The sequence below is a fragment of the Eucyclogobius newberryi genome, unplaced genomic scaffold, assembly GCF_026437365.1.
Source record: "Eucyclogobius newberryi isolate DKJ021-1_F unplaced genomic scaffold, fEucNew1.0.hap1 SCAF_3, whole genome shotgun sequence".
Taxonomy (NCBI): domain Eukaryota; kingdom Metazoa; phylum Chordata; class Actinopteri; order Gobiiformes; family Gobiidae; genus Eucyclogobius; species Eucyclogobius newberryi.
The window spans coordinates 8,453,813-8,477,113 of record NW_027315945.1 but is presented as its reverse complement, the minus strand read 5'-3'; the positions used below and the strand labels follow the sequence as shown (position 1 = coordinate 8,477,113).

Here is a 23,301-nt window from a genome sequence, read left to right as displayed (position 1 = left end):
AGGTAAAACGAAACCTATCAAAAGTGCACCGATTTTCATATTTTACAATCCCCACAGATGATTTTTTCTTGCAGCTTTTGGATTCTCTCTCTCAATTTGACATTCTCTAAACGTACCGCCAGTAAATATGCAATAAAATGTTTAAGGTCGGGTTTTTTATTTTGAAATTCAAGTCGATCGGGTTACCGGAAACACACAAAAAAATGTTTGGGCCTAAACTACTTTCACTCAACACTCACCCACTCCTCCTATTGGTCAGTCCTCATCATGCTCTGATTAGTGACAAATTTGACCTATAACAGAATTTGGTATGTCAAAATTGACAAACATGACCTCTCTTTGTCCCCAAATGGTAAATACAAGATAAACATGTTCAAATCAGATATTGCACATTATGCTTTGCACTGCCTGTCCAAAAAAACCTGGATTAAACTAAGCAAACTAAACTATTAGTCATGAGCCTCGTACCTTTTTGCTTGCTGCATGGCTGATGATCTTTCAGCTGCAACATGGTATTTAACCCGACAGATGCAGTGAGTGGCTTCTCATTTCTGAAACAACCATGTGGAAAGACAAAACCCGTGGTCATAGAAAAGATTTCAGTGTGTTTGAGAAGGGTCAAATCATTGGCATCAAGCAGAGAAAACATCTAAGGAGAAGCAGAAACTAATGTACAACAAATCTGAACCCCAGTGAAAGTGTTTGGGATGAGCTGGAGAAGGCTTTGTGCAGTGGTCACTCTCTCTATCATCAACAAATAATAAAACACTTCATGGAAATAAAAGCTTATTTAAACTATACCACATCGAATATGTGCTGTGATCAAAGCTAAAGGCGGTCCTACGGAACATTAGAGCACGTGACTTTTATTTCTGTGGCAACCTTTTTTTGAGCAGGCAATGTATGCTATTAATTAATTAAATCAGTATTGCAATTTGAAATGGTACAATTATCAAATTGTTTAGATTATAGGAGGTATATAGGATATATATCCATATATATATCCTGTCATTTTATAGAAAAATCTTGCTGTACCTGTAGTTTATATCTTAATCCACCATTTTTTTAATTGACTCCTGGTTCAATCTTTTCACCATAAATTGGAGGTGATAATGTAAATTAAATGTATGCTACAGGTGGGTGCTTAAGATGTGAAAAGTACATTTGTACATGCAGCAGACCAGTTAAAAAAACACCGTCTGTCTTGCAGGTGTAACATCCAGGACTACATGTGGAACAAGGGGGCGCGCTGTGAGTCGGTGGTGACGGAGTTCCAGGTCATGTGCCTGGCTGTGGGGGCCTCTGCCGTGGTGCTGCTGCTGCTCTTCATGATTGTCGTCTGCTTCGCCAAGAAACTGCACCTGCTCAAGACCGAGAACAAGAAGCTACGACGACGCAGGTCAGAACACAGAACAACTACTGTTTACATCTATTTGATTATTCTGTCAGTAGAATCAATTTGCAGGGGTGGCTATATTGTAGAACTATATTAAAAGTTAAGGCTTCGTTCAGTTTTAAGAAAATATGTTTCACTTCTCATCCAAGAAGCTTTATCAATTCAGAAGAAAACTGGTGGGAATATAAAAGGGGACATATTGTGCAAAATCAACTTTAATGAGCTTTTAAACTTGTTAAATCAGTGTTTCCTCATCATTAGTTTCCTCAAAGTTGTGTTTTGATTGATTCCTGCATCTTTGAGTAATTCTGTAATCCCCCGTCCCCGCCCAAATCCCTGTAATTAGTGGTGATTACTCGGAAAATTCAAACTCAGAGTGACACATATTGGGTTCTATATGTCACATACTAACTTTTAAAAAAAGACAAATCTGCTGCTTGTTACAGTAAGATGTCACTATGAGAGGCGGGGCTTATCGGTTCTACAGTTTTAAACAGGAAGTCAATGGGCCCCTTTCTATTACTTGGATCCTTTTAGCAGTGAAGAAAATGTTAAACTAGATAATGTGCAATGGCTGAAGCCATTGCGAGTGTCTGCATTCGTGTGCAAAAGTACACGTGTGTAAGATTACTATATGTGTGTATGTAGTACTGGTAGTACTACTTAAGATAAAAAATCAGATTTAATTGACAACAAATTACATTAAAGCCTTGCTAGCTGCGATGATGGCTCTCGCCTTCCCGAGCGGCCACATTCCCGCCCGTCCATATTTTCTGCTGCGTTATGCGGCATACCAACTGTTATGACCCCGAAGAGAGGTTTAACATATTTAAACGGACACAGAGACGAAGACAAGTTTAAACAAGTTTATTAGGTTTTCACCAAAAATAAATACCAAATTTCGAACCCCCGTGCCCTAAAAATCACCCCAAAGTTATAAAAAGAAAGGTGGACCTGGTGGGCCAGCCAAACAGAAATAAAATAGGAGCGACACCGGGCCAGCCCCGTATAGGGCCGTCGAAGCCGGTGCCGACACCTCTACTTAAAGCACAAAAATAAGACACACCAAACCCTTTATCTAGCCCCAAACAAAAGCGAAAATGGGACTACCGGTCCCACCAGGCCAAACAAAACAGGCTAATGCTACTGCTATTGAGAGCCGAGTGCCGAGTGCGTCTACGAAGCGGGACCGTAGCGGGATGGGCGGAGCCGAGCTGAGAGAGAGAGAGAGAGATGAGCCCATCCGGTCTCCATTTAAAGGCTCCAGGGCGCGCACCCGCGGCCAGGAGCCAATCTAATAAAAAAACTAAACAGATCATTAGACAAAACTGAACAGACAATATTATTATAACCAATAGGGAGGAAAAGTGCCCAAACCTAACACCAACGACGCTCAGTAATTCACAGTTGAAGATTGCCTAGTTTACGATTCAAATAGTTGTTTGTCTTGACAAATTGCAAGATCGTGCTGAACGCAGACCTGAGCAGGGAGAAAGGGAGAAAGGGAGAGAGAGCCTCGGTGACCCGGCTGCACCACCTCCTCCCTGTACCTCCGTCACCTAGCAACAGAGATGCTAATGCTAACGCTAATTAGCATTAGCAGGAAATTAAGCCTTTTTTGAGGGCATGTTACGCGGAGACCGTAAGGAATATCACATTTTAAATTATTTTTTAATGTCTCTTGATGCAAAAAGTGCTGTTTTGAGCTTAATCGAACGAAAAACCTAGGACTAGTACGATTTTGAAAAAAGAAAGTCTAACGTGGCGGTGTCAATGCCCCATTCATTTCAATGGGAAAAAGTACTGATACTTTTGAAAATACTGAAAAAAGTAAAAGATGTACAAATGTCAAAAGCAATAGCACCCCTAAGACGGTGAAAGCGATCGTAAAGAGGTATAACTTGTTGAAATCGGTGAAAGTGTTAAGGAGTTGAAACGCATCAAAAATCGGGAAAATCCTGATATCGAAAATATCAGGACATAATACAAGAACATATAGTGTCTGCTTTATGACGCAGACACTCAATAATGATCTACGTATGTTACAATTTGTTAGTAAGAACTGAAAAAGCACAAGCTCCTTTTAAAGTGGCTAGAACTAGTTTTCAATCCAAAAGGCAGTACATAAAAGGAGCCCATACCAAACAGGTATCAGCACAGCCCTATTACACATATTAAGGCTCTTAGCTGGAGAAGCAGTGTAAATCTATGGGAGTTAAAGTGTTCCATTGTGAGCTATCGAGCTGCTTTTAATGCACTGGACTGCGGGCATTCATTGATATTGTGAATATGGATTCTGCTCAGTCCGAAGTGTGGCCAGTGGCAAATACATTGGAACATAATGGGAACAGTTTAACCACAGCCTTTGTAACAATGAGAACTGGCACAACTATTTACAAAACTTCAAGCTTGTGAATATGAATCACATGAAATCCCCAACAAATAATAAGTCAACTTATCAACATTTTCATCATGTAATGTTTTCATATTTAAATAAAGCATTTTATGTGTACATTTTTTTTTGCTAAAATTACATTTCAGCCATGTAAAGCAGAAAAATTAACAAAGCCATTATTGCAAAGCTTATTGTTTTTTTTAGTTACTGGAAATTGCTGTAAAAATGTACCTTAATAAATCAGAATTCAAATTAGATCTGTTAAAAATTGTGCTAATTTAAGTGATGGTCTTTGAAGTTACAATGTCCCATAAAAAATAAATACATTAAATAAATTAAAAAAGACGGCAGTCATGTCTTTGAGGTTGAAACATTTAAAAAAAAATTGAAGCTTTTTTAGTCACACGCACAAAAAGACAGTTCAAAGGCCAATTTTAATTGAATTTCCAACCTGCCTACCAGCTCTATGAGCATTCCACAAAGTTGTGATATTTCTTGAATGTGTTTTGTGATCATAGGCCTACTGTATGGAACAGTCTGTGATCCATTTTCACTCTAGCATAAAAATGGACGGTCCTCTCAGTGCACATAAAAGAGTGCAGCTGCGTTAGGGGTTGCATTGCTTCGCTGGCGAGTTAGCGCGTGTTAGTTGCTTCCATCTCCATGGCAACGGGGCAGTGGTGGATGAGCAGAGGCGCGGGTTCCATGCAAATGTGTCAGACCGTTTGTTCCACCAGCGCAGGAGAGAACAGGTGGACTAACTGGCACACATACACACAGTCAAGGCCAGTTTGAACACAGACAGCTTTTATAATGTGAGCATTATATTTATTTGGCTTTAAAGACTCCAGATTACATGGATGAACTGTACATTAAAAACATGACAGTAAACACTGACACCCCCTTGTGGAATTAAATATGTATACTTTTTAAAGATCAATTATTATGCTAAATGTTTTTAGCTTGTAACAAGTTGTATTTACCTCCATTGTTGTATTTAGCTTCATTCACACTTGTTTGAATGAAGGCGAGGGAGAGGACTAACTGTTAAGTAAGTCCTCTCCCTCTGAGCCTCAGAAAACTCTCACTTCCCAGATTGTTTTATTTCCCCATGTAATTACCTCTGCTGCGGAGTTCTAACACAAATCCTTATGATGGAACGCTTGATTGCTGGAAACCGATGTACTTTTCAATAAATACATTATTCTTCTAGTTCTAAAACTTGAGATGCCAAAGCAGAGGAACAAGAGCATGTTTAAAGGACAATGACAAATAAATAATTCATAACATGTGTTCTTTTAAGAAAGTATAGGCTATATATAGTGATGTACTCTTATCCAAATTCACTATGTAGCTTCCCAGATGGAGTGTCCGCCACATTCTTGTCTCGTCTCCATGGAGATGTTTAACTTATCTATATCCAGGGAGACAAGCAGGTGACGCCACCTGGTGAACTTACCAGAGTGTTTTTAATAAGTTATCTGTTTTTTATTATTCACCTCTGTACATACTTTGTGTTGCAACACTGGAATTTCCCCATTGTGGGACAAATAAAGGCTTATCTTATCTTATGAACTCACAGGTCAGATCTGTGGAGAGGCAAGCCAGCTCGTAGTACAAATGCATTTCTTTTTCAAAGCAAACTTGCCTGACCAGCCATTCCCAACACGTTTTGGCAGACTACTTATCAAAAATGTGTGTGGGTCTTGGGCCTGACCGCAGCATTTCAATTTCTAGGGCGGAGTTTAGAGAGCAGAGACAGAACCAATCACATAATTCCAGAAGTGACGCAAAAAACGCGTCACGCTTAACCGGATATTACGTTGCCCATATCAACAAGTTAAGTAAGAAGTTAACACTCGGTCTCGAGCCAGGTCCGCCATCTTGAATGTTTTGGAACGGGGGTAAAAAGCTACTTCCGAATCGCCAGTGTGACGCATTAAAACCTCCACCTGGGATCAGATAGGTAAATTGAGGATCGATGACTTCATTGGCTCTGACTCGGATTCCATACCCTTACGCATTCGAACAGAATGTGGGCGGGGCTGGCGGGTCAGGCAATCAAATGTACTGTAATTGAATAAATGCTGGCATACATTAATTACTAAACTGTGGTGCATCTCCATTGTCACAAGCATGTTTAGTGCCCCCTGCTTGAAAAGTTACAAAGTGCAGCTTTACGAATCTGTGAAACAATTTAAACAAGGACATTTTGTCTGAGTAGGTCTGCAATGATTAATACTCGCGGCTAGTCGACTATGACAAATAATTGTAGACTCTGGACCGTACAGATTCTAAACACATACAAAAAATACCTTTTTATTTCAAAGACAGTAACATTATTAAATCAAAATATAAAACATAAGAATTTGAGTTCCATCAATGATTTACCTATTATTGCAGCCCTATTTTTGTCTTATACTGGATGTGAAAATCCTGGATGTGTTTAGAAGAAAAACCTTTAATACATTACTTTACTAAATTTTGAATATTTAACATGAATTCAAAAGTGCACAAAAGAGGAAGCAATGACCTGGCAAATCCAACAGGTGAATTGTGGCTTTTGTCGCAACCATTTTTAGCTGAGCGATGCAATCTGTTCGGCCGTCATGGAGGAGATCTAGAATGCAGCGAGTAAATGTAAAGAAGCGCTGCAGCAGTGAGACGTGATGTCATGGCGTGCAGATCCAGCCAAAAGTAGGGCAGTGAGAGCAGTGGGGGAAGGAGGGGGGAATGAGGGAGCAGAGGGGGGATGAGAGAGCGGAGGGGGGAGTGACCTATATACAGCTGTGAGGAACCTGGAGGCTCTGTGAGTAAGAGTAAGAGACATCCTTAAATCCATCTAGAGGGATCGATGAGAGCGGGCCTATGACAAGACAAATGAGAGGAGAGAGAGGAGAGGAAAGAAAGATAAGATGAAGGAAGAGAGGGGAGAGGAAGGAAGGAGAGGAGAAAATGAAAGAGGCAGGAGACGAAGGAAGGAAGGAAGGAGTAGAAGACAGAGAGAGTAGAGGAAGGAAGGGGAGAGGGGAAGAGGAATGGAACAAGAGAAGAGATGAGGAAAGAGAGAGAAGGCAAAGAAAGAGAGATGAGTTGAGGAAGTAAGGAAGGAAGAGAGGAGATGAGGAAAGAGAGATGAGACAAAGAAATAGAGGTGAGCTGAGGAGGGAAGGAAGAGAGGAGCTGAGGAATGTGAGAAGAGACAAAGAGAGATGAGCTGAGGAAGGAAGGAAGAAAGAGAGAGGAAGGACAAAGTCAACAAGGGTTACAAAGAGGAGACAAGGAAGGAGAGAGGAAAAGAGAGAGATGAAGAGACAAGTAGGAGAGAGCTGATGAGGAAGGCTAGGGGAGATGACAAAGAAGGGGAGGAAAGAGAAAGGAAACAAGAAGGAAGAGAGGATACAAAGAAGGAAAAGCGATGACGAAGGAGATGGGACTGGAGACAATAGGAAAGAGAGATGAGCTGAGGAAGGACGGAAGGAAGAAAGGAGACAAAGAAGCAGAAAGGAGTTGACGGAAGAAATGAGAAAGGATACTAAAGAAATAAGGAGGAGAAGGTTAAAAGGATGCAGAGAAATGACAAGGATAAATAAATGAGACAAGGAGACAAGAATGAAGAGACGAGACAGAAAGAAGAAAGAAAGAAAGAAAGAAGAGATTACAAAGGGGTGAGGAGATGAAAAAGAGGAGACAAGGAAGAAGAGCGTTGACGAGAAGGAAGAAAGGCAATGAGGAAGTAGAAGAGGAGACGGGGAAGAGAGGAGGTGAAGATGTAGGGAGGAGACAAGGAAGGAGAGAGGAAGGGAGGAGACAAGGAAAAACAAAGAAAACGGAAGGAAAGAGGAGACTGGTAAGGGAAATATCGACAAGGGTTGAAAATTAGGAGACAAGGCAGGGGAGAAGAGGAGGTAAGGTGATAAGGAAGTAGAGAGAAGGAAGGGAGGAGAAGACAAGAAATGAGAGAAGATTAGGAACTAGAGGAGACGATAAGGAAGAAACAAGACAACGAGAGAGGAAATGAGGAAGGCGAGGAGATGAAGAAGGAAAAAGAGAGTGAGGAGATGAGGAAGAAGAGAAAAGATGAGGCGAAAAAATAGACAATGAAGGAAAGGGGAAATGAGCAAGGAGAAGGAGAAAGCTGAGTAAATAAGGAAGTGAGACAGGGAAAGTGAGGAGATGATGAAGGAGACGAGAAATGAGACAAGAAGGAAGAGACGAGACAAGGAAGCGGAAAGGAGCCGGCGAAGGAATGAAGAGACAAGGAAGAAGAGGCTAGCCGAGGAAGGAGATGAGAAACGAGAGAGGAGAATGTGAGGCGGACGTGTCAGAAACTCCCACTCTCCCATCTGCTCTGTGATTACAGTCGTCTCACCATGGCAATCTAAAAACAGCCACTCGAAAGGAAGATGGATGCTACGGCTGTAAATCCAAGCAGCAAGAATTCTAAAGTATATCACAGTTCAATAAGTAAAATTACAACTTTCAACTGCTATCCAGAAGCAATCTTACCATGTTAGTCTAGTATTGCTGTCTTTTTAAGGCCTTGAGACCGTTTCACAAAAGGCTGGTTAAAGGGCGTGTGACAGGCTTTTACGATTTTGTCATTCTGACTTTTTATACCTGTTGTACATACAAATAATAGTTTTACACCAATCGAGCAGGTATTTGTGGAGAAAACGTTGAAAAATCTGTCAGGAATGACAGGAAGTGCCATCACACTGGGGATACTCATTCCAGTCAAAGTTTATGCATTAATTACACAAATAAACCACTTTTTGACTCTCTAAACATTAATATAACAAAATAAAGGAGATCTCATATATTTGTATTCGTCAGCAGTGGTTGCTGGGTAATTTCCAAGTGTGATATCATGTCAATTAGAAACAGGAAGTGAAATCATAAACTTAAAAATGTGCCATTCTGTGTTTTTGTTTTAAATCATTTTGAGAACAATTCTGAATATACTTATCTTAACTGCATTTTAGTTCAATGAGTCGTTTGACCTGTCAGAGGCACTTAAACTCCATATGCCAATGCAAATATGTTTTCTTGACTTCTTTTGTTGTCATTTGGGCTCAATAAATTAAATATTTGTTCGCTATTGGAAACTGATCTGTCTTCACACCACCATTAGTCAGCCGTGGTCTGTCTCTGTGCCGCTCAGAGCCCATTTATCTGCAGTCACCAGTGCACCAAGCCTCACTTAGCCGCTAGTGAAAGAAAAAGACAAGCTCGTAGTGCCAAGAGCGTGTGTTGGCATGTTCACAGGGCTCCGTTTGCTTGAAGTTTGGCGGTCATCTGGTCAACACTCACGTGGCTCATGCTCAGTTTGGGAAAAATGATGAGCGTGTGAATGTGGACCTAACCAACAGGGAAGTAAATAAATGGAACAAAATCTTGGGTGCACTTGGATCGCGACAGAGAGCACACTAACGGAAAAAAACAACCTTCTTAGTTTCACCTGGCTTGGGTTAGATTTATCTGTGTATCTTTGTTCTGTTCTAGTTTAGTCTCAAAGTTTGTATTCCTTAAAATGCAGTCAAACAAAGTACCGTCTCTTTACCGCTATGTTTTTTAATGGACATTTGGACACGACTCTCATCTTATTGATCAGGTAAAGTGTTGCGCATGACTGACCAGGATCAAGAAAAAACTTTTGTTGATCTCCTTTACTTCTTCTACCGCAGCTTGGGTGAAATGTGACATAATTCGACTCATTCGACTCCTGACAAACACGCTCCTTTAAGGCAAGAAGAAAGATGCTCCATTTCAAAGACTGTTGAGTGCTGCACAGACAAGAAGGAAGTCCCGAAGCTTCCAGATGAGATGAAACAGAACACAAGTCAGATTTTATGTAGTATGGTTTGGCTTGTCAATGAAATTTGAAGTGTCATATGATAAACAATGACATTTTATGAATCTGAAAAATTTGCAATAACCTGATGTACCGCTAATGTAAATAATACTGAGATGAGATTGTCTGAGATGGTGTTTAAGTCAGTCTTTGCTGGGTGGGATGGGTTCAGTAGATGCAGCAGAGGAGTTCCAGTTTAAGGTAAAGATTGAAGCTGCATTAAGGGTGCGTTCACACTTGTACTTGTTTGTAGGTCGACTAAAGAAATTTAGAAACATGCCTGTATTAACCAAATAGTCAACTAAAATGGTGTATGGCAAAAGCTAAAGTATTTACACAGAAAAGTACATTAAACAGATGATTCACGCCGAGATCTTCAGTTATAATTCACTCTATATCTTCTCGTTTTTGCTGTTGTTCCAAATAAATCCTTTTAAACTAAATAGTTGACTAATAAAAATGTTGGTCGACTAAGACACCATCGACCAATTAATCGACTAAATGACTGAAGGGTTACAGCCCTACATGTTAAGTTCAGTTTTATTCTGAATCTGATGCAGACATCATCTGGTTATGTTCTAGTTCTGGTTCACAAGTGTGCTCACACCCTTAAACCTTGTTAGGGTTTCGGTTCAGGTGACTGGGTATGAACAGTTTTTGGCATAAGGCTGAGCAAAATAATATGTCTGTTTGCCGTAACCCGACCGACCTGCTATGAAACTAGCCGACTGAAAAAAAATATCAACATTTTGTTGAAAAAACGTCAAAATCTTTTATTTTGCAATTATTTCGCCGCCTCACCAACCGGTCTTTCCTAAACCACTGCGTCAAATATTTTTATCACGCTGGTAAACCTGACTTTTATCTCTGGACTGATAACGCACCGCGTTACACATGCACGTCTTCATTTTCAGACCTCCACATACGCCTATAATGAAACAGACGCGCAGGAGTCGTTATATTGCCTTTTACAAGTTGGTTTGCCCTTGTCGGCGCCACTGACATTTCCATTGTAATGTGAGCCTCTGTCAGGGTGTGAAATTTGACTTACGCAAATGCATTCTGGGATTGAAACACGCCCAGCAGCGTCATCACAACAAACATGGCGGCGCCCATGTCCCCCGCATGTTCCCCCCGCTCGCCTTCGCTACCAAAATAAAGGATAGCGGCGTACAAAAGGTCGATTGAAATATCTTAAAATCGTGAGATTTAGTCTCCTGATCGGGTTGATGGAGACGTTTTCCGTCATTGACTGTTGAAGCCTGACCCCTGGTGGTCACTCCGACTCAAAAAATGACAAAATTTGGATATTTTTTTTTTTTTGCCTTCAAAGTAAAAAAAAAATAAGAATTTGCCTACCGTCCGACCCAGATGAAAAATGTTGACTCGGGTTACAGCAAACAGACAATTTATTTGGGGTAGCCTAATCAGAATACTTTATTCTCTTCAACAATGATGCATTTCCTTGTTCTTTTCTGAAGGAAGGATATTTTCTTTGTGCTGGATTGTAGTTCTGTTGTTTCTGATTCAAGGCGGTGAAACTAGATTGATTCTTGTGTGGGATGTGTGTGCATTGTAACAGAGAGGACTCTTCTTGTTTGGCTTGCTGCATTCATAGTAATATTATTATATTATTATTATTATTATTATTATTATTTGTAGTTATATTATAGTTGTATTATATATATTACATTATAGATATTCAGCCAATATTTTGCACCAATATTTTTGCGGATATAAGTGAAAACCAACATAATTAGATTTGTCTGCAATCGTCATACACCATGTACACGTTCAAGAATGTACATAAGTAAATTGTGTTTTCGTGTTTTTATTTAGCACATTTACATTTACCAAACATTATTTTGCAGTTGAATGTGTGCTAATTTCTTGAATTTTGTCTCTCCTCCCTCCACCCCTATTTTCATCTTCATTTGACAACGTTCCAAACGTTTGTCCCATTTTTCTCTCCCTCCTCTCCCTCTCCTGCTCTACCCACAGTAAGTACAGGCCTTCGTCGGAGCAGCACAATGACAATTTCTCCCTGTCCACCATCGCTGAGGGCTCCCATCCAAATGTAAGGAAACTGTGCGACACCCCTCCTAACGTCCCTCATGCCCGTGCATTGGCTTACTATGATAACATTATCTGTCAGGTAACGTGGTTCTTGCCTCTCTCTTCCCCCCTTTTCTGCATCTCCCTGACCCTGCTCGGGACCCTCTGGCTGACCTTTGACCCTAATGCATGGGCATGAGTATTCTGGTCTGACATGAGGTGGGAATGCCATGATAGAGGTGACTGTGAATTGAGGGAAATTGAGTTTGTCATATTGGAAAGCAGCTAATACTGATTTGCATCTTGAAGACAGTAAGTGGATCTGTTAGCATGGGGCCAGAAGGACAGTTGGCTAGATATAACCAATATCTCGAAATAAGATGTAGCTGTTTTACAAACCTTACTCATCTAGTCTATGATGCCAACCAGCTTTCAAGAATAGATATTGTATTAAATTAATGTAACAAAACTATAGTTATATGGATACAATATAAACTCAAATGACATAAAAAAATAACTTAAAAATAACGTTCTTTTTCTACATTTTCATTATATAGCACTTTTCAGGACACTGAATAGATTCAAATATATTAATATGTATTTGTATTATATATATGATATAACAGATAAAACAGCTAAATAATAATGAATAATCAATTCGTAATAATCACTCTTTATATTATTTTCCCACACATGATCAAACATTTTTGATTTTACTACAGAAGGTTAGAAAATCAACACTCACACTAGACTTGTGTAGCTTCAACTGAATAGCAATGTAACGCAAAATGCTTTAGACAACTGCATCCTAACAGAAGTCAGTATTTAATTAAAAAGTCGGTGAAATTTCTCATTCGTCCAAGATCCATTGTAGAAAAGTTTCAAAGGTAGTTTGTTTAGTTTAGATGTTTTGACTCTTTTAAAAAGGTAAAAAGTACGTTGAGTATACAGTAGGCAATGTAGTCCTAATTTTTGTTGTTCAATAATGATCCAGGTACACCTTATTTTGTTGAGTTCACCCAAAAAATGTAATAATCCCATTCTAGGCCTACTCTTATTCTTAGAGTCCTCGCTGTCACTTCCCGGGGCTCCTGTCGTTTTATTGCTGCTATTGATTTTGTTACCCACTTTACGACTTATTTATTTAATCTTGAGTATGTTACAAAACAGTTAAAAAAAAGTAAATTTGTTCTTCAATGAAAAAAGTCTAAATCTAAATAAAATAGTTACAAATTCAAAATAAAAAAACACTTCCAGGCCTCTTTATCGTGCATTCTCACCTCCGAGGCGCTAACATGCTCCACAGCGGACATGCTAGCCGGTGCTGCTTTGCTAACTGTGCTCTAATGTAACTCAATATATGCTTGATTTGTTTATCCTGATCTGGGCAATTTGGGATTTTTATTTCTTTGTGGGGCGAAGGGTGTAATTTATGAAACAACAGGTAAGATTATAATGTGAATAATAATTGTGCTTTGGGAATATGTCAGGATAAACTTCAATACGCCTAAGGTTAAGAGCCTAATAACTGACAAAAGCATGGTTAGCTGTTAGCATCAACATGTTAGCAGCATGGTTAGTAGATTTTCATTTCATTTTAAAGATGTGGTACCACCCTCTAACAACTGCATCAGTAGTTTCCTAAACTGCTCTACTGGCCCAGTCATCTCTCCTTTTTAATAATTCATAACCATTCATTCATGAATTAATATCGCCTCTCTTTTAACCAATGTACATGTTCGCCTTTATAAAATCTGGACATAAAGCTAAATATCATAAAAAATGGCCTACATCCTATTGACCTATCCCTAAAACTCACCTTTTCAACAGAATCCTCTGATAGTAAATCAGAATTAAAGTAGTTGGAAATGCTTGACACAAATGATTCAGAACAATGAAAAGAAAGTCCAAGACATGATATTGCAGGGTGGCCAGGTTTCAACCATTAAACAAACCCGAAAGTGTCGGTGTAATCCCTCATTTGTCCAGGCGTGTTCCATAGTAGAAAAAGCTTCAGTTGTAGTCATCTGGACTCAGTTTGAAAAAATAGACGTTTCGACTCTCATCCAAGAGTCATTGTCAATAAAAGAATTTAGATCGAGAACTCCGATATTAATACTGTTCTGTGGTAAGACCCACCCATTGGGAGGAGCCTTCCTGAAGTAGAAAGAGTTGTTTGTTTCAACAGAAACTCCCCCCTTGTATCTACCGAGCTAGCCTATTCAGAATTTTAATGGGCTATTAGAAACCTCTTTGTCTTTGTGAGACCCTGGCTCAACCACCCTGAGTACCTGATTAGCATCTAAATGACCTTGTCCTGGTCCTCTACCTTTCCAGGGGTTCAGTATTCCATTATAGATACCAGGAAGATTGAATCTGAGAATGGAGATGCACGGCACTCTGAGGTCCTGAACTTGTATTTCTTCTGTGCTGATAAGTGAGATAGGTGATAGGTGAGACAAAACAGCCTCTACACAAGAGGCTTTATCAGCACAGAAGAAATACAAGTTCAGGACCTCAGAGTGCCGTGCATCTCCATCTTGAAGCCTCTAATCACTCGTTTGAAGACGGTGAGGTGAAGGTTTTAAGCAGGGAGAAAAGATGGTTTGAAAGAGGAGTCAAGGAAGCTATTTTTGTTAAAAAAGAAAGACCTTCTTTAAACAGAAATGGAGGGCTCAGATTCAATCTTCCTGGTATCTATAATGGAATACTGAACCCCTGGAAAGGTAGAGGACCAGGACAAGGTCATTTAGATGCTAATCAGGTACTCAGGGTGGTTGAGCCAGGGTCTCACAAAGACAAAGAGGATTCTAATAGCCCATTAAGATTCTGAATAGGCTAGCTCGGTAGATACAAGGGGGGAGTTTCTGTTGAAACAAACAACTCTTTCTACTTCAGGAAGGCTCCTCCCAATGGGTGGGTCTTACCACAGAACAGTATTAATATCGGAGTTCTCGATCTAAATTCTTTTATTGACAATGACTCTTGGATGAGAGTCGAAACATCTATTTTTTCAAACTGAGTCCAGATGACTACAACTGAAGCTTTTTCTACTATGAAACCCGAAAGTATCTAAAAACCCTCCCAAAAGCAACGGTACATTGGCCCACAAACTGCTTTAAAAAAAGGGTTCAAAAGGTTGTGTAGGTTTTGAGTTGAAGACCAAAGCAAGAGTGTCAGGAATAACTCTTATCAATCTCATTTGTCAAGGAGTGGGCTAAGGTAAGCACATGTTTAAAAGGTAGTCATCAGGACAATGTTTTCTAAATCAAGATGTTTTGACTCCCATCAAGAAGTAATTTTCAATCTGAGGGTACTGGTCTGAGTAGAATTTATACTTCACTGATCTATATACGGTAAGTCAAAACAGCTTTCAAAAACAGTGAGATGATGACCCTTGAAACCTTTTCTATCTCTGTTACCCAAGTTACTCAGGGTTGGACACACAATCTAGTCCAGAGACACCTACAGTTAAAAACGTTTTGTAACCACAGAACTTTATGGATGCCATTTGTTCCTCTGCTGAGATAAATAGCCCATTAAGATTAGCCAACTCTAGCTGTTTTTTGGGTAACCAGGAGGTGTTGCTTCATAAGTTCAGAAGCCAGGCGACTCTTGTATATTAGCAAGCTAGATAGATAGATATAGATGGATCCACACTGACTGACTTTGCACATTAAACTTTCTAATTGCAGCAGGAACAAAAGCATTTTATTTATACTCTGAACAGCTCTGTCAAGTAACAATTATTTTGGTTGGACAGAAGTGTTTATTTCCCGGCTGTACATGTTTAAGCTACTTCCAGCAGCCTTCCTCAGAAGCATCACATGATGGTGTAGTGGCGTGTCTTGTAGAGACTGATTATATCAGGGGTGTAAAACTCATTTGTAGCATGTGAAAGTTCCATATTCATATGGACAATATGGACCTGTGATATAGGCCTGTTGGCTGTTGCTGCTCAATCTCAATATGAGCTCACTATTTTTTACAGTTAAAGCTTTGTGAGAATAAACAATTCATGTAGTACATCAAATGAGTGCATTCTTATTGCACACGCACAGTATCTCTATCGTTTCAGTCACATTAGCATGGACACAAGATTCTGAGCTCACAGCAGAATGTCATGAAGCTGCATGTCAGGTTGATGCTTTATTAAACGTGGCAGTATTTTCTTGGATTTAGCTCTACATTAGCGCCACTTTAGCATAGCTCTAACATCCAAAAAACGTCTCCTTTCTTTCTTTCACATGTTTCCCAAAGCCACACTTCATTCCCCTGCTCAGATCTCTCTACTGAATTCAAATCTGTAAAGTTTTGTGCCAATCACTGAGGCACTGAGGAAACACTTCAGCAACACAGCAACAATGAGCTGTTCGGGGAGAGGCAGCTGCTACAAAGGATCGTTTGACTCATAGTGCATGTGATTAAAAATGCTATACATCAATAAAAAAAAAAAGAAATATACATTTGAAATGATTTACTGGCTGGATTAAAACCCACGGGCTGCATCTCTAACACCCCTGGTTTACATGGTGTAGCTTCCTCCAATGTCTAATGCCTTCTCCATAACCGGATTAAAGAGCCCGATGAGATCCACAAGCGAGGTCCAGTGAGCATACATTGTACCATGTCGCACACAAGGGATGACGCATCCAAGAAAGGCTATTGCAGGTAAACAAACAGTTTAGAAAGTTCTAAGACAGAATGGACCTTTACCAAAGGTATAAATAGCCCTTTTAACCAATTGTCAGCTATTGGAGGATACCCTTGTACATGGCTGAAGCATTTCCTCCTACTTATTGGAAGACCTTTCTACCAAAGACTTTTCTAAACCTTCATGTTTCACCCTTTTCCTGAAAATTAACACAAAATAAAAAAAATAATAATACAAAATGTCCCCTCAAATCACCTTTATAGTCCATCGGTGGTAAGGCTCACTTAAACCTGGGGAGTTTCAGGAGCTCTCTTGATCGAGTCGGGCGGGAATATCGTCTAACAGGAAGTCAGGCTCCGAAGGCCGATCTCTTTGTCTGTCCTTCCCTCTCTCCCTCTTAATGAACCTTGACATCAAAAAGAGTGCAATATAAAAGTGATGTCACCTGTAAAGGAAAGATAATGGGCTACAATAACTTTCTGAAGATTATTGCACAATTTTACTTTACAAAAAGTTCAATTATAAAATCAGTAGGGACAGATTTGTTGTGCCAGGAAAAGAATGGAGAAGAAAAAAAAGAAAAATTACACAATACTCTTCAGCTTTCAAAAAGATTTAATTCTGTATATATAATATATAATGCATTCCTATGTTTCTTGTTGTCAAACTAACTTCTATCATATAAATCACGTTAAATTGGTCTATAGTTCTATTAAAGCTTGTAAACAAATATATTCTGAACTTTTGAATGGAGTCAAATGTGAAGTGGAACCCAGTGTGATTGCATTGGAGAAACTGGGATTAACCACATCATTTCACAATGAAAGGGGTTTTGGCAATTGAAATCCAAATCAGCGCCTGGTTTAAACACATTTACAATTACAGTATGTTATATATATTTAATAATGTAATAGCAGATTATGATAGACACTTTGCAGAATCCCGATTTGTAGGTTTTACTGACCCCACATTATCTACTTCTCTCTAAAAAAAATGTTTATCTAGAGATAACACACTTTACCACTAAACTAAATGTACAATTTGTGACTCTCAAACACAATTTTGAACCTTGAATTTTTGAAGTACTATAATTTCCACAACAAAATGTCCTGTCTTACTGAGGGTACTGGTACTGTCTAAAAACTACTAATCCTGTAGTGTAAACCTTTGCAAACATGTTCTGAAATACATGTGATTCTCTTATTAGTTTGTCAGTTTTATTAGTTTTGTCAATTCACGTTAATATGTGAACTTTGAACAGAATCCTTATTCTTAAAACGAAAATTGCAAATCTAATCACAATCACAATACTTATTTTGTTTTTCCAAATCGTGCAGACATTCTAAACTGTTGTATTTTTGTTATAAAGACTTGAAACTATTAGCATTTTGGATCTAATGTCAGTTAATCATTCAAAATGTATTACGCTCAACTTCATTTTGCCTAGAGTCGTCTCATTCTGTGATTTTGAACATTCTGATGACATAGTATTTGAAAGGGTCTACATGTATCTACAGTATAAAAGAACAAAATGACCAAACATCACGTTCACTCCTCTTTGCCGTCACTGGTCTCTCTCTTTCTCTGTCTCGCTCTCTTTCCTCTGTGGTGTCTTACTAAGTTTGACCTTGTGTTCTTGTGGGAGTGTAACCGTGTGCCCGTCCCCCTCCCCTCAGAAAACCATGAGCAGATACACCTGGGAATGTAAGACCAAAGAGGAGTCCGACTGCGAGGTAAGGCCTGGCCAAGTGTCCTGCCTCTCCTAAAGTATGTCCCAGAGTCCTGTGCCCCACCTGCCCCCGTCATTATAACTGTGGCCCTACCCTGTCAGCCAGCCCCTCTTTCCAGACTTTGTGGAACAGTCCGTACTTTACTGCCCCGCCCTGACAATCAGCCAACCACAACATGCTCAAGACAATATTGACAATGATATTGAAAGTGATGAGTGGTATGGGGTATAAGCATGGACTGTATCAGTGGACAAAGTGATGCCATATTGTCTGGCTCAATTGAAGTCAATGGCGACTTGCAGTTATAGCTAATGTGGAGCTAATTTCAGGAGCGAGGTTGTAGAAGGTCTCTTTCTTTCCTACACCACTGGTTTCCACTGGGTGGGTGCAATGAGCCGTACTAGCTGTCAGTATAATCTGTTGCTATCAGGAGCTGAAGATGACTTTGAGGAAAGATGGCACCTGATTGATCCTATTTGGAACCAGGCAACTAGTGGGCGTGCACTGTCCACTCATTTATAGAGTCTGTGGGTATAACTCACGATGACCAAAAGTAGATACATTTTCTATTTATATCTTGGATATTTTCTTGTTTTAAATGTACAAAAATAGGCAATTGGCTTAAAATAGTGAGAATTAATGTATGTTTGAGGGGCTGTACCAGTTTTTTTTTTTTTTTTTTTTTACAATAAAGTTTTAAAAAAAATTCCCCATTACAGAGATATTGTAAAAGCAGCTCTTAGGGTCAAAATCAGACTGCTGCCTCCTGTGAGGAAATACAAGAAAGTGTTGCTTGCTAGTTGTTGTTACCTTTAGTGACAGCAAAACTCAACTCCGACTTCTAAAAGTTGTGAAAAATGCTAACAAACTCCTCACAGTGTATATTTAAGTTGCTTAGAAAGTGTTTCAAATTCAGGAATAAAGTTGGACCACAGCAAACACTTTGAAATAAGTACTTTGTAGTCCTTTAAAATCAGGTACAGAGCCTTTAACTATAACATACATATTGACAAAGAAATCAACTACTTGGTATGCTTATTGAGGTGTTGAGTTGACTTGCAAAAAAATGTCATATGCATTAATCAATAAATAAACCGTTTTGTTTTTAAACTGCTAATATCTAAAATGACTCATTGTCAGCCTCATTATGATGAGGATCCAAATGAAGGGCCTGTCCCTGTGCCTCCATCTCCATCTCCATCAGACCTTGTTTATATCTGTTCCCACTCCCAAAACACCTGCTCTAAAGTCCAGGTGCCTCTGTGCCTCCCCGCCCCTTCACCTTGCACAATGATAAGAGCTGAACACCAACAAACCAACACGCGTTTTCCAGTTTCATGCTGACGGGAAGACAGAGGGGCCCTATCCCGTAACCATGGAAGTGACGTACCCACACGTCCTGCCTGAAGTTACTATCTAGGCCAGCAGCCAGCGGGTAAATGCTCTCTTCTCAAAGTTTACGCACCTCCAACACAAACCCAGGCTAGTTGCTGCTGCCCGGCTCCCTCCATGTGTTAGATGACCGGACAGTGTTCTGTGCATGTGTTACCGGTCTACAGGCTCATGCCTTCTTTCAAATGACCTCTCTGCCCATTAACAAGGCACTTTCCACATGTCAAGATGTTAGCTTCTATAGCCATCAACTTTGAAAAATATAGAAGTCTTCAATGGGTGAGAACGCATCTTGATTGTCGTTAAGAATAAATAAAAATGTTGATAACAATCCTCACAAAATGCACAGAAGAGAGGGAGAAAGTTCTAGATGATTCTATTTGGGGCAGCTGCATTAAGCTCTGTGAATTCAAATGTAATTAAAATGTCTCGCCATAAATACATTCATGCTAAAACCATGAGAACAATTTGTGATGAAGAAAAAACATTAAAGAATATTCTCACCATGTTTGATGTTTCTAACCCTTGTGCAGAGCTGATGTTTAATTGTAACATCCTAGAATAGTAAAAGCTTGCAGACTAGTGTACCCTGGATGTGCCCTTTAGCCGTAGTGTCGATCAGACCCCGTGTTAATGGGAAATGGATGGGAAAAACCATCTGAAATGCACTCTGCAATCAATTCTCCCTGACCTTAATGTGGTCCATCTGAAGTGAACCGAAAGCCCTTTAAACACGATGTCCCTAAGAGTCTGATGGTGGTACCCACTTCTCTCACCAGAGGCGAGGAGCCAAACCCTGGCCAGTAGTAGAGTAAATATTAATTTGATTTAGAAAATGAGGAGACAGAGGTGGGCTGTGCGAGCGACATCATTCTTGCATGACGTGAATGTGCATGTGCAACTCTGCTGCTCAAGTGTGGGTGAGGGGCTGGGGAGGGGTCGCTCTGCAGGTCATCTTCAAGTCTCCTCAACTAAGCATGGGGTTCAAAACATTAGCCATTTGCCCAAAATGCTAATGCTACTAAGTGGTATTAGCATTGCATTAGCAGCTTGTTTTTAGATGTAGACAAGTTTGAAGACCAACATTGGGTTACAACAGCAATGATTTAGCGGGGGAATGAGATGGGCAAGAGTCGGTTAAATAGATATTAGAGAATGAATAAAGATGCTAGCTTGAAAACATGGCTACATGTTAAATGTATCATTGTTGGTGTAACCCAGTTTGTGCATGTGTGAACAAATACATCCTGTAGAATGATGTATTTAAATATATTATTTTAATTGAATTGGCATTATCAGTGCTATTATTTGTACCTTATTCAAAAATAACAGGTGTGAAAGTAAGTAAACTGTCAGCCATTTTTCATATTTGGGATTAGCCATAAAAAAGCTTAGCAATGTCCATATAGTCACTGGTCTTTCTCACAAAAGAGCATTAGCGATAGCACATAGCTGTATTAAACATTGAACAAAAGTAACAAAACAAGCTTCCAATATCTACTTATTATTTTAGTATCCTTTTGTAAGTGTTCCTACTTCTAGATACTAAAATGCATTTGTTACACTGTACAAGTTTAATGACTATAAAGATGAATCTAATCTAAAGGACAAATCAGTGGTAACAGTGGAAGAAACATTGACAGCTCAAATACTAACCAAATGTGCTGTGCAAATGGATTTTGAAACAAATCAATCAACTTTAAAACACACTGAGGAAGTTTTTGATCTTCCCCCGTTGCATTAGGCGATACTAACTACCAAACTTGATAATAACTGCAAGAAATATATGTTAAACCATTATGACAGGAAGAGGTTGACCACTGATTATATAATACGATAAACGATAACACTTTCTAAATGTAGATTATGTAAAACCTTAACAGCTCATACTAAGACCGCAGATTTGGCATAGCCTGACATAATGTAGTAATAGTTTGCTGATGATGTTCTAACTGTCCTCTCTGCCCTGGCCCTCCTCTCTGGGCAGGATGATCCTCACTCCCAGAACAAGCTGGAGGACCCGGTGAAGGCCCCGCCCAAAGAGGACGAATCCCTGAACATCCACAACTCCCTGACCCCCAAACCCGACCACCACAAAGTCCTGGGCGAGGAGAATTCCGAGGTAAACTCAATGCAGAACAACATGATGTGAACACAGACACACTGACAACAGCAGGGGGCGCCCTCCCAGCTCTGGTTGACCTCTGCGCCTGACCGGTCTACCAACCAACCAGCCTGCCAACTACCAGCCCGACAACCCAGTCTGCTACCGTGTCTATATGGCTACACTGCCACCAAGCAGTCCCAGCTGCTGCAAAAAAACTCACTCCACCTCCGCTGCCACCATGGATGTATTATGAGAACTGAAAATGAACTGAAATTTGGTTAATTTGTTATTGCAACATTTGAAGTTATGCCATTCGAAACTGTCATTTTTAGGGGACATCTTAATTATTAATCTTTGTTTCAACAAAACGTTTATCGATTTTGAAATCTTTGTATTTTTGACCAAATTGGTTTACATGAGTGATGATATGGGTTGATTTTCTAATTTTGATCTTAATAGTACACCTACGGCTCCCATGGACGGTTGCAATATAAATTATTATTTCTTTACACACTTAACCTGCAATCTTTAGTATTGTCAAATATCTTATATTATTGCGAGGCTTTTGTGAAACTCTAAGGAAGTGGGGAATATGTATTTACCTAGACTCTCAGTAGAAACTGACAGGAGCTGTCTTATTTGCTGTTCTAATGTGCCAGTATGCGACAACAAACTTCAGCACTGAAGGTATTCAGGGTATTTGGTATACTTTTTATTTCCTTACTTCCAAAATAAACTTGGTTAACTTTAGCTTCGATGGCTCTTGTCTGTTTCTCCAAACTGGGTTCAGCTGAAGGATACATATCCTCAGAAAGATGTCATCTTCTTTATTATAAAAGTTGAAGGATATTACATCCCTTCATTGGGTGGATTGGAATTTGGAAACCATACAATTTGTCAACTTGACAAATGTCTGAATACATCAAGTAAAATTCCCATTGAAAATAACAGGGAGTGACACTTGTGTTCTACAGCTACTTATATATGGTTCTCTAATACATCCAAGGCTGCCACTGCCCCAGCTGAGAGTAACCCCCTTCGTCTGCTCTTGCTGCCCCGCACCTTCCCTTAGCCATTGTTTACTGCCAGTCTACTGCCCCCTACCCTCTGACCTGCACACATGCACGTAATATGCATATAGACAGTGGGAAAAAAAGTGAAAAACAAAGCCACGCTTTTAATGTGAACACTCAACACTCATCCCTGCCTGCATCAGTGTATTTTGTAATAAAAAATAAATCATGCAGTTTAAAGTTGTCATTGTTAAAAAAAAAAAGAAGAAGAAAAATGATAAAACTACTGAGCGTTTTTGATGTTGATGTATGACTAATCCAGTGCGTGTGTATAAATATTGGAAACATTGCTTGGATTGATTTTAAATGGAACACAGTGTCTTGTTTTTTTGTGATTTCTAATCCTTTGATGTATTTTGATTTTATTTTGTACTTTTTTGAACTTTAAACATATAAGAGATTGAGACAGTTGTTGAAATAAAACCTTTTTAACATGATGACAATGTCCGCTGTGTGTTCCTCTGCTTCTACTTTGACCCTTGTTGTCCCAGCTGCATGGCTTAGATGGATGTGTAATGCTGCTTCAAAGATGTCCGGTGAGCGCGGGCACCCCTGTCACACATGTACACATATAGTAACATGATTTTTTGTTGTTGATACAATTTGCTAAAATAACATTTAGTCTTACAAGAAATCTTATTATGA

General features: G+C 39.5%; 1 protein-coding gene and 1 long non-coding RNA gene across 15 annotated transcripts in view; both read left to right on the top strand.

Moving 5' to 3' along the window:
- cspg5a (chondroitin sulfate proteoglycan 5a) overlaps positions 1 to 23,093 on the top strand; it is a 66,134-nt gene extending 43,041 nt beyond the window's left edge. The window contains exons 3-7 of one of the 14 annotated variants that reach the window (XM_072461584.1): positions 1,211 to 1,399; positions 11,647 to 11,800; positions 18,031 to 18,087; positions 19,418 to 19,519; positions 21,482 to 23,093. In XM_072461584.1, the coding sequence (XP_072317685.1) occupies positions 1,211 to 1,399; positions 11,647 to 11,800; positions 18,031 to 18,087; positions 19,418 to 19,504 (487 nt within the window). In that variant the 3' untranslated portion in view covers positions 19,505 to 19,519; positions 21,482 to 23,093. Of the gene's footprint in view, positions 1 to 1,210; positions 1,400 to 11,646; positions 11,801 to 18,030; positions 18,088 to 19,417; positions 19,520 to 21,463 lie in introns of all 14 variants that reach the window. The other 13 variants (XM_072461591.1, XM_072461582.1, XM_072461590.1 and 10 more) reach the window with 13 other exon arrangements.
- On the top strand, positions 6,832 to 7,248 carry LOC140374498 (uncharacterized). The gene is made up of 2 exons (XR_011929094.1): positions 6,832 to 6,945; positions 7,004 to 7,248. It is a non-coding gene; the product is annotated as an uncharacterized lncRNA (long non-coding RNA).
- Positions 23,094 to 23,301: the final 208 nt, after the last annotated feature.